The following is a 16,323-nucleotide window of genomic DNA, read 5'->3' on the forward strand; positions in this document are numbered from 1 at the left end:
AATGGGATTATTCTAGATTTGGCTGCTGGGCCCATGAGAAATAAATGTCATTATCCACAACCCTAATGCATTAGGGAAAAACCCTCTGAGCTCAAATACAGTTAATTCTCATTTAGGAGAAAAAGGAATTTTCTATTAGAAATGATCTAAGAGGCATGTAAAACTATTAACCCACATTTAACAGCCTTGAGGGAAAACTCAAATATGCAGGTTATAGCCAAATAAACAAAAACCAGCCAAATAATTGTGAATAACTCTGGAACGCAGCAAAATCTATCAGACTGTCAATAAAAACATGGCTTGCAATGGCTTTCATATTAAGGGTCTTTCTTATCAGTTTAAAATCAGGCCTAGTGAGGGGAGAAAACCATTGCTAAATGAAAAAGGCAGTTTATCCAGTTTCTACCCAGGAGACAGAGAGATGGGTTCTGTTGATCCAAAACTGCTTTGGGGTGAATTTATTTGTTTGTTGCATGGCTGAACCCACAAGAGTGGTTTCTGGTGACTACGTGTACATGTGTACAATTTTAAAAAACAAATAGACTTTCTCCATCACTGTCCAGGGCATGCCAGAACTCAAACTGAACACAGAAAAAAAAATATTTCCAACTATATCTCAGAGTGGATGCATAGTGGCTGCCTGGGAGCCGGGGTGGAGAAAAGGAGCAGGAAGAATCTCGGGGGTGGGGCAGGAATGGAAATGGAATGGAAATGTTCTGTAGTTTGATTGAGCAGGGAGTTCCACAGGTGTGTACCCCTGCCAGAACTCCTCAAATTGTACACTTTAAACAGATGCAGTTTAGTGTACCGACCTTATACTTCAATAAAGTTGATTTAAAAATCTATCTGGGAGCTTGGAAGGCATGCTATGGAACCAGATACATTTCCTGCAGAGAGAGCCAGCTCCTGGGGGGGGGTGGGATGGTGCCCAGGACCTCTCTCCTCAATCTTCTCCCATCCACCCTTATGACCCACCATGCTGGATTCAAACACGGTATTTCCAGAAAATGCACTTGCTACTTGGAATGAATGGGGAGACATATTTGTGCTACAAAACCTTAGGTTGATTTTCCTGCAGACGGGTCCAGGGGTGGATGGATTGGGGCAGTGTCCCTGGAGGTACGGGGATGGCAGGGTCTGGACCACACAGCTTTGTGGCGAGAGCTGGGGGCCTCTGGGAGAGGGGTCCTGAGGGTGGGGGGCACCAGGAGGAGGGTCGGAAGAGCCAAGCGGGACAGGGGACGGGTGAGCAGTATAGTCCTGTCCAGCTTCCCAAGGATCATAAGCAAATTCCTAAGCATGCCTGCCAACCTCACCCTGACTGCTAAATTGGTCAGAGGAGCAAAGACTCTGCTTTCCAATGAGACAGATGCTATTTTTCAGTAAGCAGATGCATGTCTTTCTTGTCTCTATCTGTGAAATAGGAAGGTAGGATTATATCCTGGTACGGTATGGAAATGCTGGCAAACATTTTTTTCCCTTTTCCGCTGATCTTAGTTAAATCTGTCTCACCTTCTCATTCTGCCAATTCAAACAGCAGCCTGGCTTTGTGCTGTGTCATCGAAGGAGATAGCATATTATATGGTTAAGGACTCAGACTCTGGAGCCTGTTTAAGAAATCCAAGCTCTGCCACTAAATAATTTTCTGACCCTGGGCCAGTTACTTTGCCTTCTGGAAGTCTGTTTCCTCATCTTCAGAATGGGGATAATTTTAGGATTTATCTCATGGGGTAGTTATGGAACCAAACAAATTAGTGAGAAGAGGATGCAGTGTATAGTAAACCCTGTGTGTTTGTTACCCTTATTTCCCCAGACCTCACACACCAGTGGAGAACTGGGGCCTTGTTCCTGCTTCACTACAGATTCCTGTTCCTCCCTCTCGGCTCCCGTGTGGGCTCACGTGACCAGCGTCTCCCAGCCCTAGTTCCTTCCCGACCCTCAGCCACTCCAGGCTTCCCACTGTCTCCAGAACCATTTGCCCATGGGAGGCTGCCCCGACGGCTTCAGCAATACTGCTGGACAGCCCAGGACCCTCAGGCAGCTACCCAGCCCATCAAGTTCCCTTGGGCCGGGTGTGTGCGTTTCTTGGGTCGGACGCCTGACCCCCCATCCCCTACTGCTCTGCTCCTGTCCTTCCCCTCCCCTCCCCCACTTCCCTTCCCTGGTTTGGTCCAGATCCTACATGCCCTTGCCTGGAATGGGCCAGATTCCTGAAAGGGTTGGGCCTTGAACTGGACTCTTGATACTCAGCATCCCCAAAGCCACTGTGTGTTCCACGGATGCCTGCCCTGGGGCGTTAGCGCCCATGGCCTCTCATCTCGGACTCTGCCCCTCCTGCAGTGCCTCTGCGGTGGGGGAAGAAGAGCTCAGCCTGTTTTCTGCTCCTGGCATGCTCCCTGATGAATCCAGGCAAACCATCGGCTAGAAGCCAGCCTAGATCAGCCTGGACCACCCGAAAATTCAGAGCCTTAACAGAGGAGTTAGACGTGGGCCTGGTTACGATGTCCACACATGAGAGTGGGTGTGAAGATGCTCTGATATGGACCCAGCCCCAGAGATTTAGGACGAGGTTTCCATCATCACTGAACACCCATTATACTCCGGGCCTTGCTCTGGGGGTGTTCATTCATTCATTGGCAGGATGTTATTTAACCCACGACAATGACCCTACAAAAGTCAGGGCACGCCCCCCCTTTTTTTTTTTTTCCAATGAAGACACTATATTTTTTCCCTCGATTCTAGAAGCCAAAACTCCCACTGGCACGGTGGTTCCTTTCATGCTGTCCATCTCCACCCTCCCAGCTGAGCCCACCAGTGTATCCTGGTGTTTGTCCCAGCCTGAAGCCACCCTGGGCTCACCCCAGGGCCACCTCACAGGCTTGGCCAAAGCATCTGGCCCCCTCCCCCTGCCCCAGGAGTTAATAGGCCATTTGTGTGTCCTTCATTCAACATTAAACATTTGTACGTTGCCCACCATGTGCCACGGCCTCTTCATGTTCCACGGAGAGAACACATCCCTGGAGCTCCCTGGAAGAATGCCCTTTCCTGGAATTTGGAGGCTTAAACATTGTAACCTATGCTAGGTGAGCTAGAAATTGTAGGTCTTGGAGGGTAAACTTGGGCTGGTGGATCCGTTAATTTCCATGTCTCTGTTGAGGCGAATTCATAAATTCCTCTTAGGAAAGAAAGAAAAAAGCCTACATTTCTGCTCCAATATCCCATAATTCGATGTAGGGGAAATTATAGTTTTTCTCAAATTCAGATGACAGACATCTACTTTCCGAGCATTAATTCTCACTGTTCTCTAGATTTTCCACTAATGTTTTAGAAACATAGCTAGTTTCCTTTTGTTTAGTCTTTTATTCCCCTTATTCTGCTTTTAAACATGCTTTCAAGTGCCGGCCCCTCGTAGCCACTTCATCTGTCTTCTCACCTTCCCTCAAAGTCAAGCTTCCGGAAAGTTCTCTCCATCATGTCTCCACCGCCTCACCTCCCTCTCTCCCCTGCACCCAATCCAGTCTGGCTTCCTCTTACCCACGGTTTTTCTGTTACTGCATTGAACATGTAGTGCAGTCTGGCTACTGGCCCTCTGGGCAGCAGTGTTTGGCTCTGCTCTTCCTTGGTTGGTGTGACACCCACCTTTCTGGTGTCCAGTGCTCTGAGCCCATCACCCACTAAATGTGGAGCCACACTAGGGTCTGTCCTAGGACCCCTGGCCCGCTGTCCCCTGGGACGCACCTGGAGCCCCATCGGCCTCTGCAGCTCTGCCCTCAGCACTGAGTTGGAATGTTCAGCTGCCTGGGGAGGACACCACAGTTGGGATTCCCAAAGCCCCACCCCCAAACTCACATGGCCCACAACAGAACTCAGCATCCTGGGACCCCAACCTCAGCAAAAGGCACCACACTCTACTCGTCCAGCCAGGGACTTGAGTGTCACCTTCATCTCCTTATCCTTTTCCTCGACCTCTCAACCATCAACTCCAGCCAACTTGACCTCCTGAACAGCTTTATAAAGCTTTTCAAGTTGAAAGAGTTTTAGTCTTCCAAAAAACTTGCATAAATAGTACAGAGAGGTCCTGTATGCCTAACACTCAGCTTATCCTAAAGTGAACATCTTCCATCATCATGATGCAATTAGCAAAGCCAGGGAATGAGCATTGGTACAATCCTGTTAACTAATCTACAGACCTTGTGGGAATTTCCCCAGTTTTCCAACTATGTCCGTTTCTTCTTCAGGATCCAATCCTGAATCCACATTGCATCTCATGCTTATGTCTCTTGGTCTCCTTTGACCTGGGATAGCTCCTCAGTCTCTCGCTTTTTTTGTTGTTTTTTTGTAAAAATACTAGTTTTAATCTTGTTTATTTCTATCTTTTGAAGGCTTAGGGGGACCTCAAACATACAAAATCTGGTTAATCATGATCCTTGGTTCAAAAACACTATCATCTTTGGTCTAGGCAGAACTACCTTTTCTCTTCATTTATTTTTTTAAATTTATTTTTGCAATGACTTTGACACTTTTGAAGAGTACTGGACAGTTATTTTGTAGAATGTCCCTCGATGTGGACTTGTCTGATGTCTTCTCATGATTAAAATTAAGGTTATACTTATAAATTTTTTCGCAAGAAAACCAGAGGTGATGTTGTGCCCCTTCAGGGCATCAGACTGGGGGTTTGTGGTGTCTTATTACCAGTGACATTAACCTTGATCTTTTGGTTAAGGTGGTGTCTTCTGGGCTTCTCAATTGTAATGTTACTATTTTCCCTTTACAAAGGGAGATAATTTGAAGCTATGCAAATATCTTCTTTTCTAAAATTTTTTATATAACACACTTTTATTTATACAAATAAAATATATAATATACTAATGATATACACATTACACACTATATGTTCTAAATAGTATTTATAGAGCAATTACAGTAACTCTATTGAGTATCTAGTACTGGTTGATTTGTGTTCAGATAAGGAATAACAATCATTTTTTTAAAAAATGAGTTATGGGCTTCCCTGGTGGCGCAGTTGTTAAGAATCTGTCTGCCAATGCAGGAGACACGGGTTTGAGCCCTGGTCCGGGAAGATCCCACATGTCACGGAGCAGCTAAGCCCGTGCGTCACAACTACTGAGTCTGCACTCTAGAGCCCATGAGCCACAACTACTGAGCCCATGCGCCACAACTACTGAGCCTGCCCGCCTAGAGCCCGTGCTCCGCAACAAGAGAAGCCACCACAATGAGAAGCCCGTGCACCACAACGAAGAGTAGGCCCCGCTCACAGCAGATAAAGAAAGCCCGCACTCAGCAACGAAGACCCAACGCAGCCAAAAAATATATAAATAAAATAAATAAATTTTAAAAATTGAGCTATTACTGTCATGATTGCCATGGTGAGTTTCATTTCCCACACCCTTTCTACATTTATTTTTTAAATTTATTTTTGGCTGTTTTGGGTCTTCACTGCTGCGCATGGGCTTCCTCTAGTTGCGGCGAGCAGAGGCTACTCTTCCTTGAGGTGCACGGGCTTCTCACCGCGGTGGCTTCTCTTGCTGCGGAGCACGGGCTCTAGGCGCGCGGGCTTCCGTAGTTGCGGCACATGGGCTCAGTAGTTGTGGCGCACAAGCTTAGTTGCCCCGCGGCATGTGGGATCTTCCCAGACCAAGGATCGAACCCATGTCCCCCGCGTTGGCGGGTGGATTCTTAACCACTGCGCCACCAGGGAAGTCCCCCTTCTACATTTTTTAAGTGGACTCTACTGAAAAGAAGAGCTGTCTCTCTCCCACCATTTATTTATTTATATCAGTATGTACTTGCGGACTTTTAAAAAATTATTATATGGATGGCACTCCAACAGTATTATTATTTATTTTGTTGCTCAACTAGTTCCAGCTTTGGCCATTAGGAAGTCTTTCAGGGTGGCTCCTGAGTTCGTTTGACAAGCCACCACCTCCTTTTCAGAATTTCCTTTTATTCTGACATCACAAGATTTTCCTTCTGGAATCATCCAAAATCTGGACACTAGATGTTTTCATTGCTACCAGGGTTTCATTGCTTCTAGACTCCCCTCAGAGCTGGGAAATATATGTATGTATACTAACCTGTGCACACATTTATTTTTTTTTCCATATTTTTTACAAACTTATTTCTACATTTCTATATATGTAGATATGTTTTATATATGTATATGTGTGCATATATAACATATAAAATAAATTCATCCCGGTCCTGCACATTCCAGTCCAATGTCCCAGGATTCAGTCTAACCATCCCTTTTTCCTTGTGTGTATCCTCTCCCCAACAGTGAGAAACCTGGTTCTCATTATCCCTACTTTACCTACTTACTTGTTCAGTGCTACTCTATGTATACAGTAGTTTCAGAATTGTTCGCCCACACCCCTGCAGAAAACAAGCTTACTTACTAGAATACAGTATATGCAGTGGTTCCTTTTTCTTTAACCTTATAGTATCAAGTCAAAATTGTCCAAACAGTTCCAAAGTTAGTCAGATTAGCGATGTTCTTCCCCATCCTTCCGTACGGTTACATAATTCATTTATAATCTCATCAGGTTCAGTTTTCACCATTGGCATTCCATGTTGGGTCCTGTTCCCCACATTCTCGTTGAATTTATTATTATTTTTGGCCATTTGAAACACCATCGTAGTTCTAAGAGTCAGATTTGTGTATAAAGGGACCCAGAGAGAGTGTCCCTTCATTCCTTCTCTACTGCTTCCATTCCCACGTCCTTTCCATCCCATTCTCACCCACCCCCTGTAGGTAACCAATCTCATTAGTTTCTGGTTGGTCCTTCCTGCATCTTTTTTGCACAGATGAGCAGATACAGGGGTTTATTTTTATTTTAGCATTTGTCTTAAATAAGGCGTAGCATACCATATGTATTCTTTTCTACTTTGCCTTTTTCACTTAACAGTATGTTAAAATCCTCTGTATTAGTTCATAGCAATTGCCCTTGTTAATTTTCATAGCTGCATACTACTCCATGGTGTGGATGTGCCACAGCTTATTCAACTACTCTCTCCCATGACTAGGCATGAAGGTAGCTTCCAACATTTTGCAACTGCAAACAATACAGCAATGTACATCTGGATTTTCATGTTGTTGAAGATGTATCTTCAGAGTAGATTTCTGGAAGTGGGATGGCTGGGACAAAAAGTAAGTGGAAAATTAAGTTGAAGCTTTGTTGGGTGCTACCAAACTCTCCTCCAGAAAGGTGGCACCAGTTTGCATTTCTACCAGCAATCTATGACATTGGCTATTTCTCCAGAACCTTGACAACAGAGTATGTTGTCACAGTAAAAAATTTTTGCAAATATCATGGGTGAGAAATAGAATCTTAGCGTTATCTTACTATGAATATCCCAATTACGAATGAGTTTAGTAGAAAAGTGGCTTTCTGCTCCGATTCCTCACACTTTCCTCTTACAAAGAGGGACTTTTTGTAATACTGTTGAGGTTTGTGGAAGAAGGGAGACATATGGTGTGATGTGGAACTCCCATTGGACAGGAGAGCACACAGAAAGGCAATACCTCTCTTAGCATCGCCAGGGAGGAATTCGTTTGGTGAAGGATGTGAAGGGTCATTTCCTGGTTTCCAGTTTTGCTAAGATGCAGGAACCAAAGACCTTCACTAGCCACGTGTGACTCTGGCTAGCTCCTGGCTCAGCTTGGCAGTGTGTCAGAAGCTTCACCCCCAACAGAGCCTGCATCACAAAATATCTGGAGTGCTAGGGTGACCCTTTGGCTGTCCATATGTCCACCAAGTTGAAATCTCCTTTCCTGCTCATGCCCAAACCAACTATTTAAGTAGGGGATACTGAGATTGAGCAGATGAGAACCCGCATCCTGTACAAAAAAACCTTCTTGCAAGGTGTCTTGTGATTCACCTTCAATATACGGCTGATTGACATTTACCTCTCCATGGAGGGGCCACAGACTCAGGCATGCAGGAACTTCACAGACATGAATGTAGTCTTTAGGGAGCAGAATCAAGCAGTCAAGATGGTTGATCAGAGTCCCTTGAAAGCAGAGTCCGTCACCTGACACTAAGACCCTGAAGCTGTGGAGGAAGCCACGAGCGGTCTGTGCAGGGCCCTCCCAACAGGCGGCTGGTGATGGCAAGACCATGTCACAGAGCAACCTGAAGAAGGCCTTCACCCACACCTTCTAGAACCAACCTCTGTGCACCTGTGGCACCCTCAATGGTCCACTGTGTGGGTGGAATTCCAGCAACGTGTCTCATACTTGGCACTTTAGACAACCCAAGCTCCTGAGCCAGGCAGATGGTACAATGAGGACAGTCTAGAACCTTCAGCCACCCACACTTCGTTCTTCCTTTGGCCTCGTCTGATGGAAACCCAGACTCCAGAGGCCCCGCCATCCTGTACCAATGGCCTAAACTCCACTAGCCCTGAACTCTTTAGTGAGAAATAAAATATTGCCTGCCATATCAGTAAACAAAGGATGCCACAGTCCTCAGCGATTGCAGCCACCTCCACGGTGAGCCCTGAGGGAACTCAGGAAGGAAACAGAGAATACCTGCCATCTAGCAGTCATCAAACTGCAGCCACCCCAGACGGTGCAGCCTCAGAATGAGAAAACACAGGATACTGGCCCCAGATAGCAGAGGTGCGTATCAAAGGAATGACGTCAGTGAGCCCAGACTCTTGCATCTTCCCATACATAGAAAAGTGCTAAATTCCGCAACTTGAGAAGTCTAGTTTTCTTTTATTTACAGTAACCTTTTCTTCTGACTACGTGGGGTTGTTGTAAAAACTCCTACATATCCTGGGTTCCCCCCTTCCTCTTTGGAATAGTTTTCTCAGCGTTTATCTGAGAGGCTGTCTCTCGGGCTCGAAGTTCTAAGAACGTCCGCCGAATAAAACATAACTCTCAACTTCTCTGTTGTGCATTTTTTTTCAGTCGACATTAGGATACACCCTTAATTCTGATTGATTGGCCATGTTCTCAGACCCTCTTCATTTCAAACAAGCAATATTTTTGAAAATAATCACTCAACGGATACCTCTGCTCCAAAGAGAAATCAAAACTGAACTGAACGGTCATGGGACAAGACTGTTCAAACATTCTGTATTTGCTCTGCTGCATCTCATGGTGCTAAGACCACAAAGACCTTTTTACTAGGCGGTTTCACCTTCCCCCTTGTCCTTCAGAAGCAGCAATGTTGTTTCCTTATTAATTCGGTGATACGAAAACCACCTAAGAAAGCAACATATTTCTTTGAAAAAAAAAAAAAAAAAACTGAAAGCAAGCCTCAGAAATGATAATGGTTGTTTGAGGGTGGTAGGATTATAGATGATTTAAATTTGTCTTTTTCAAATTCACCATAATGCTGTTGCACCTTTAGGGAACAAGAAAAAGATTGGCAGTGACTCGCTTTGAATTTAATAGCTCTGGGCAAGGTAGGAAGGCTCAGTTGCTAATGTGGCCACCATCCTAGTGTTCCATCTGATTTCATTATTCCAAGCCTAACAGCAACACAAAACCTGCCTGGATCACTTTTTGTGTCTGGAGGAAAATTAACTCAGCTTCTAAGGAGATGGGAATTTCCTGGCGGTCCAGTGGTTAGGACTCAGAGCTTTCAGTGCTGTGGCCTGGGTTCAATCCCTGGCTGGGGAACTAGGACCCCACAAGCCCCACAAGCCCCTCGGAGTGGCCAAAACAAACAAAAACAACACCCAATAACTTCCAAGGAGATGTAAAATTTAATTAAGAATCTTCACTGGAAAACAACTTATGATTGTAACTCCGATTTTCTGGAAAGACTAGCTCATCAACCCATTCTGGCGAGAGAGAAAAAGTATAGGAATTCCTCCTTAACCTGGAGTCCCCCTTAAGCAAAATCAAATACATGTGTCTGTAGTTCTGTATGCCATTTAGGACATCAAGCATCCCTGTTCCCTGTATTGTGGTCTGTGAGATCTACTTTTCAGGGATAATTAGAAAGTGGGAACCAGGGACTGGAAATAGAAAAGCAAAGCAAAGCAGATGGAAGAGAAAGAGGCTTGGGTCTCCCGCTAAGTCTCGGGAAAGTCTCAGGGGGCAGAAACCAAGTAACCCTGCTCTCCTTCGAGGTCTGCGAAGAGGCTGGGCGTGAGGGATGCCCACACAGGCTGGATGAAGGCACAGCCTGGGATGCAGGAGCTAACAGCCCTGAAATAATAAAACCAGACACGTTTTGAATATTTGGAGAGAAGATGAGTCAGAGGAACAAAAAAAGAGAATCTGCCGTGAAGCATAATGGATTTATAAGTGTCACACCGGAATGCAGGGGAGGGTTTTTCAAAATATTGCATAAAAGATGGGAAGTGGAAATACTGCAGCTCAGAACCTCCGAGATGTCCCGCTTCAGCACCGGTATTGTCTCTCCTGCTTTCCGTTGTCTCTTTTTTGTGTGTGTAGGTTTCCCAAACATAAAAAATACCTGCCCTCGCTCCTCCAACCCTCTTTTCCCACAGCGTCTAAGGCTGCCCTGCTTTGACCTCATGGTGGTTTCCAGGAATCGAGGGATTACAGGGTTTGCTTCTTACCGAATGTGGGAGGCTTGCTCCCAGAATCACGGGCCTGTTTGCTGGGGCAGAGCCATCTTGCCCTGGGTGCTAACTTCTATGTGCTCTCCATGGCTCCGTCCCCTGGGCCCACCACTTACTTGACTTCACCTGGAAGCCAAGGCTGCTGGATGTCATTAACTTCTGCATTTTCCGAGTGCCCCCCACAGGCTAAGCTCTGTCACTCCATGGGGCACTAGTGCCTTACTGGCAAAATGCATCATCATGACAAGGTGTTTGGATGATGGATTGCTTAAATGATGAAGCCATCAAGGAATAAGTCCAAGATCAGATTGCACTTAATTATGGGATAAAAGAATTCTCATCTGTCGTTCTGTTGATAAATTAACTGAGGGAGGGAATGTGAGCTTCTCAGAAAAGAGGGGAGAGGAAGACTAAACGTACTGACCGAAGGACAAACAGCGGAGACCTGTGATACCCTCCCAGGAACCCACCGGACAGGAACGTTCCTTGGAACAAAGCCTGACTTCTCTCAATTCCTCTCCAAGGTGCACACCTCGTCTTAAGAGCATCCTTTACAGCTTGTAGCTCTTTCAAAGAGTGCTCCGTGGAGGGCCCAGGGCCACTGCACTTGTAATGCTTGCTGGTCATGCTCTGTCCATGGCGGGGCTGCCGGAGGCTGTGGTCGGTCCACAGCTCGGGAGGGAGGAGCCCGCATTGGAATCGGTGAGGCTGCATGGGTGGTCCCCACGGACGCTCCCAGGGAAGCTGGTCCTCAGGTTGGATGTGTCGCCCCTACGCATGCTTCAAGTCTTTCTTTCACGCCTTGCTGGGAGCTAGAGAACGTCTGGGGGCTCAAGAATGTGAGACACGTCCCCTCCCACGAACGTACAGCCCAGCATCCAAGACCAGGAGTCACAGGATGGTTTGGAAAGTGGCCTGGCATTACCTGAATCTCAACTTTCAAAGGGGCTGGGGGAGTCACTACTTACCTGATAGGATAAACGTCACCCAAACCAGAACTGGGTTTATTGTCAGCCTTTTGTTCCCTGTGTCAATCCAGCCACGGCACTGGCCCATGAAGCTGCACCACTGGGACCTCGGGCAGCAGCTCGGTCGCAGGGACTTGAGAGCACCACGAAATTAAAGGAAGATGCCCCGGGCCCAGCCCTGCCTATCTTGTTCTCTCTTCTTGACCTCCGCCCTCAAGGGAAATCAGAATGGGGAAGGTAGACAGGTTGACCAGGTGGGCTGGGAGAGAGAAGAGGAAGGGGCTGGCAGAGGAGGACGATCGCACGGCCAATATCCCTGCAGGGAGACCTTGGCTGCTGCAGTGAAGGGACCCACGGGGACCTGGGCCCAGGATGGCAAAAGCTGGGAGTGTGTGGGAGAGCCCTGGGCCTCCCTAGACAAGACCTCCCGCTCTGAATGGGTTCAAGCCAACACCGAAGGCCACCACTGTGCCCTTGACGTCTGTTTCTTTCATGCTTGTGATATAAAATTTATTTTAAAATAATTGTAAGATAAAAAGACAGCCAGTTTAAAGAAAAAAAAATTTAAATAAAACACTGGCTCAGAAAAGAAACGGCTGTTTGTCTAATGCAGATTAGTAACCAGACAAGAGCAAGGCTGGTCACTAGCTCGTGATTGAACAGGCTGAGTGGCTGGGAACCGTTTCCATCTTGTTGACAAACACATGTGGCAAGGCAGGAAATTACCCTCCTCGGTGCCTATTTTATCTCTGTTTAATTGCTGTTTGATAATAAATTACAACATAGAGTCCATTAATTAAGCTAACAATGTCTGTGGGCCACCAATTCCTTCTTCTGGGAGTTGCCCTGTTACGCGAGCTTTGATTCAGTTTATTTGCCCAACAGCACTTTATGAAGCGGTTTAAAAAGATGCCAAGGCACGTGACTGGTGGGGCAACACTCCTAGCCTAGGGGGAGCGGGTTTGGGCAGGAGGGGAGGAAACCTTGGTGAACATGAGGACGGGCAGCCTGGCAGCTGGCAAGCAGCACCAAGGATGCACTCTAACTCAGAACATGTGGTGGGAGAGAAAACAAGCCAAAACAAAACATTAGCTCTACTTTCACAAAATCAGCTGATGGAAAACGACCATGGTCCCCACTTACAGGAATTCATCCCAGAGTTGGGGGGCAGGGGGAGCAAGGACCAGCCTGACTTGGTTTGCCATTCCACCATCAACTAAATGCAAGGAGAATTCATTTGGAAAAGTTCTGCATGCAGGTGGAATGGGTGAACGATGCACTCTAGATATTTCCCAACAAAGCCCCCTGTACTGGGCTGTGAAGGCCACCAGCTCCCAGCAGGAGAGGAGAACTTGGTGCCCGGCTCCTGTCCTGGCAGGGAGTAGGCAGGTAGTCACCAGGGCGAAGGCTCTCCTTACATTTCGCCTGTGCTGTCTGGGAGGTAGGCTACCTGGTTTAGCAGGTGACCAGGTGGGACCTTAAGGGAGGGGATGGCACAGGAGTAAAGGCTCTGATCAGAAGCGGGAGGAAGGTCAAGTTCTCAGGGAACCGCCCCAGGCCGTTTGGAGCTGTGGGCATCACACGGGTGTCAGATGGGGGTTCTGAGCAGTCAGGGTCCATGGGGAGGGCAGGGGGCCCTGGGACGAGGTGGCCGCAGGGCTACGAAAGGCAGATGCAGCCGCCTTCATGCTCTGGCCCTCAGGTTCAGCCAAAAACTTCCTGAGTGGCTTAGAAAACCTTCCCCCGAAACACCCAGGTAAAAAGGCACTGCTCAGAGCCATAGGAGGAAGCCCTCAGGTCTCTGGGAGACATTTATTGGACCATCTTTACTCCTTTTCTCATTCGCAGAAGTTGGCTTCACGGGCTGGTTTTTGATCACGCAAATCCCTGCATGTGATAGTGTCTGTTACCTCACAGTCAATAAGTACTCAGTTCCGATGGGACCTCTTCAGAAGATCGGACGAGGAAACCTGGGAGTTCAGTGTTCTAAAAGCTACTCCTGGCATTTCCCAAAATGATGGTCATGTACAGCACGGTGGCCCAGAAGTGGGCAACCCCAAGGCTCAGTGTCCAGGCTCCAGCTGCCCTCCTGGCCCAGTACCACCACGTCACCATCTCCTCTCCCAGCCATCCCGCCCGAGACTAGTGGGGGTGGATCACTGACTTGTCATCTGACCTCTCCCAAGATGCAGCCTCGTAAACGGCTGACACAACCATCCCCTTCAGGCCACAACTCCCTACCTCCATTTCCCCGGCCACCAAGACTTTTAGGGTACTTTACTCCTCCAGACCCTGGGAGGGAAGAACTGGAGAGTCAGTAGGGACTGAAGGTCAGGATGGCTCCAGAGCGTCCATTCCACTCTGGACTCCTCTGGGACTGGCTGGGCCTGATCTAAACGTATCATTACCACACTGCCCCCCACCACAGCAGCTCCCAAACTCCCCAGGCCAGCATCATGGCATCACTGGAAACTTGTTAGAAATGCAATATCTCAGCGCCCCCCACTCCCCACTGACTCAGAAACACTGAGGATGGGGTCCAGGAGCTGGTGCTGTCATCAGCCTTCCAGATGATTCTGCTAAACACTGACATGTGAGACCCAGTGCCTTGGAACATGTCTTATGAGGCCTTGGAGAGCCGCCTCTCCATCTCTCTTCTGCCTCATCTCTCAGCACGTCCTTCCCTCTTGCATTCTAAGCCCTGGCCAAACTGGGCCACCTTCTGCCTCTTAGCACCCAGCACCCCAGGCTATCTCACTCTTCTCACATCTTCTACGCTGTAGCTTTCCTGGTCTTTCCCCCTCCAGTGTAAACCACTTGAGAGCAGGGGCTGTATCTTATCAACTGCCAAATACAGCCGTCACCAGTGTCTGCAGTAGGTGCTCAAGACCCATCTGTCGAGTGAAGGAAGAAATGAATGGATGAAGACACTGGGCTCTTTAGTGCATCTTGCCTTTGATGCTAAAGCTCTGTTTCTCCATGGAAGGAAGCAGGTCTAGGCTTCCTGGTCGTTCTTCTACTCCCTGGGGCACTTTTAGGCAGTGGTAGGGCTCAGGAAACTATCTGGAATGAAATGGACTGGATTTGAATGTAAAATGCTTGGGTTGTGCTGGAGAGCCTGCTCCAGCACCGCCCCAAATAGCCTGTACACAGGCACTTGCTCCTCTGTGCCTCAGTTTCCCCATGCTGCCTGCTTGCCTCCTAGAGTGGCCGCAAGGAGAAAAGGAGCAAATTCAGCCCGGCGTCACTTGTCCGCTTTCAGAGGACACATCACACACTGAAGGGAGCGGAGGGTCTGGATTATGAGAACTACCTGCGGGGATAGGAAAGGAAATACAGCTCTTCTCTTCCAGATGCTGGCTTAATGGGAAAGCAAAGGTGCTCCGGGCAGAGAGAACATGAGCCATAAATGCATGCGAGAGTCTGTGTGTATGACCGATGAACGTGAACTTGGCACGTAAGGTGTGTGTCCATAAAGCATGAGAGAGATGAAGGCAGCTTACAGGGCATTCTGTCCACTGTCTTCCTTTTACAGATGAACAAACAGAGATTGTGAGTCTGGCTTAGAACCAACCACCTTGTACTCCTCTGGGATTGAATATGTTTTCCCAGTTTGTAGCTTGCCTTTTATTACTGTTGGTTGACATAAAATTGGTTTAAACTTTGATGCATGTCAAGTCTAATGACATTTTTGGATATATTTTCTCCCAGTTCTAGAGGATTTCTCCTAAGCTCTTGGTGCACACACCCATATACGCGCGCGCGCACAGACACACACACACACACACACACACACACACAGTGGGCTAGCACAAAGCTGTCAAAGGAAATTCATTTACCAGGCTCTATTTTTACTCTGTTGGTTGACTGTTTTGCCCTTTTTGGTTGTCTTTGCTATCTCCTGGGAGATCAGAAGACACGTGTGTTCTTTGAAATATTACTGCAAGCACGTTTCTCCTTCTCAATCACTGCTTGGCACTTGTACCAGCACGTATAGACCAGGCCATGCTTACCACCAAACTGGTGATGGCCTTTCAGAACAGAGATATCAATCACGTACTCATGAGGGAAGCTGCTAACTCTTTCTTTGAAGTTGTAAACAGGCATATTTGGTTATAATTAAACATATGTACACGTGGCATCCATTTGCCTATTAGCAAATGACACAAATTGTATGCAGTCTCCTTTCAGTAGGAAATGTGCCCATTGATCCTCTTAATATTTGTGTTGAAGCTACCACTTGTGACTCTTTTCCCTAGTCTCTATAGAGAAACCACCAGAAAGCCTCTCGGCTGCTCAGAACAGGTAACAATTACCAAAGTAGAGGACACAGGTTCCCAGAAGCCCTTCAAATCCCCTGTAGGTCCGGTGAACTTACTCCCTTCCTGGTCAGAGATGGGCTCCTACCTGGGGTCCCCAGCCATGGCATGGGTACAGTATTGCTGTGTGGTTCTCCAGCGGCCCCTGGTCCAAGCAGACGTCTTTTGCCTTGCTGTTGCGAAGCTGCAGGAATAGGCAAAACATGACCCGTCAGAGCTCATCTGGTGGAGTTACTGCTCCCCAGCCGCTGCTCCACTGTGGCTTGCCTCTGACTTCTGGATGCAAAGGCCATGAGACCCACACCCCCGCCCCCAAGTAAGGACCGAAGCTTCAGTCTGTGAGGTGATCACTTTAGCAACAAAGTCCTCCAGTGGGTGGTGTGGGTACTGGCCCTCTGCCTGTGACCCACACACACGCACACAGTTCCCCCATCCCCAGCACAAAGGAAGATCTCAGAGAACCTTTGGAC

The 16,323-nt window shown here is 47.6% G+C and overlaps 1 protein-coding gene across 1 annotated transcript in view; it reads right to left on the minus strand.

Moving 5' to 3' along the window:
* The window catches only part of GALNT17 (polypeptide N-acetylgalactosaminyltransferase 17), a 477,148-nt gene that overhangs the window by 6,047 nt on the left and 454,778 nt on the right, over positions 1-16,323 (minus strand). The window contains exon 9 of the mRNA XM_024122980.2: positions 15,942-16,037. Coding sequence (XP_023978748.1) covers positions 15,942-16,037 — 96 coding nt within the window. The remainder of the gene's footprint in view (positions 1-15,941; positions 16,038-16,323) is intronic.

Source organism: Physeter macrocephalus, chromosome 14, assembly GCF_002837175.3.
Source record: "Physeter macrocephalus isolate SW-GA chromosome 14, ASM283717v5, whole genome shotgun sequence".
NCBI classification, from domain to species: domain Eukaryota; kingdom Metazoa; phylum Chordata; class Mammalia; order Artiodactyla; family Physeteridae; genus Physeter; species Physeter macrocephalus.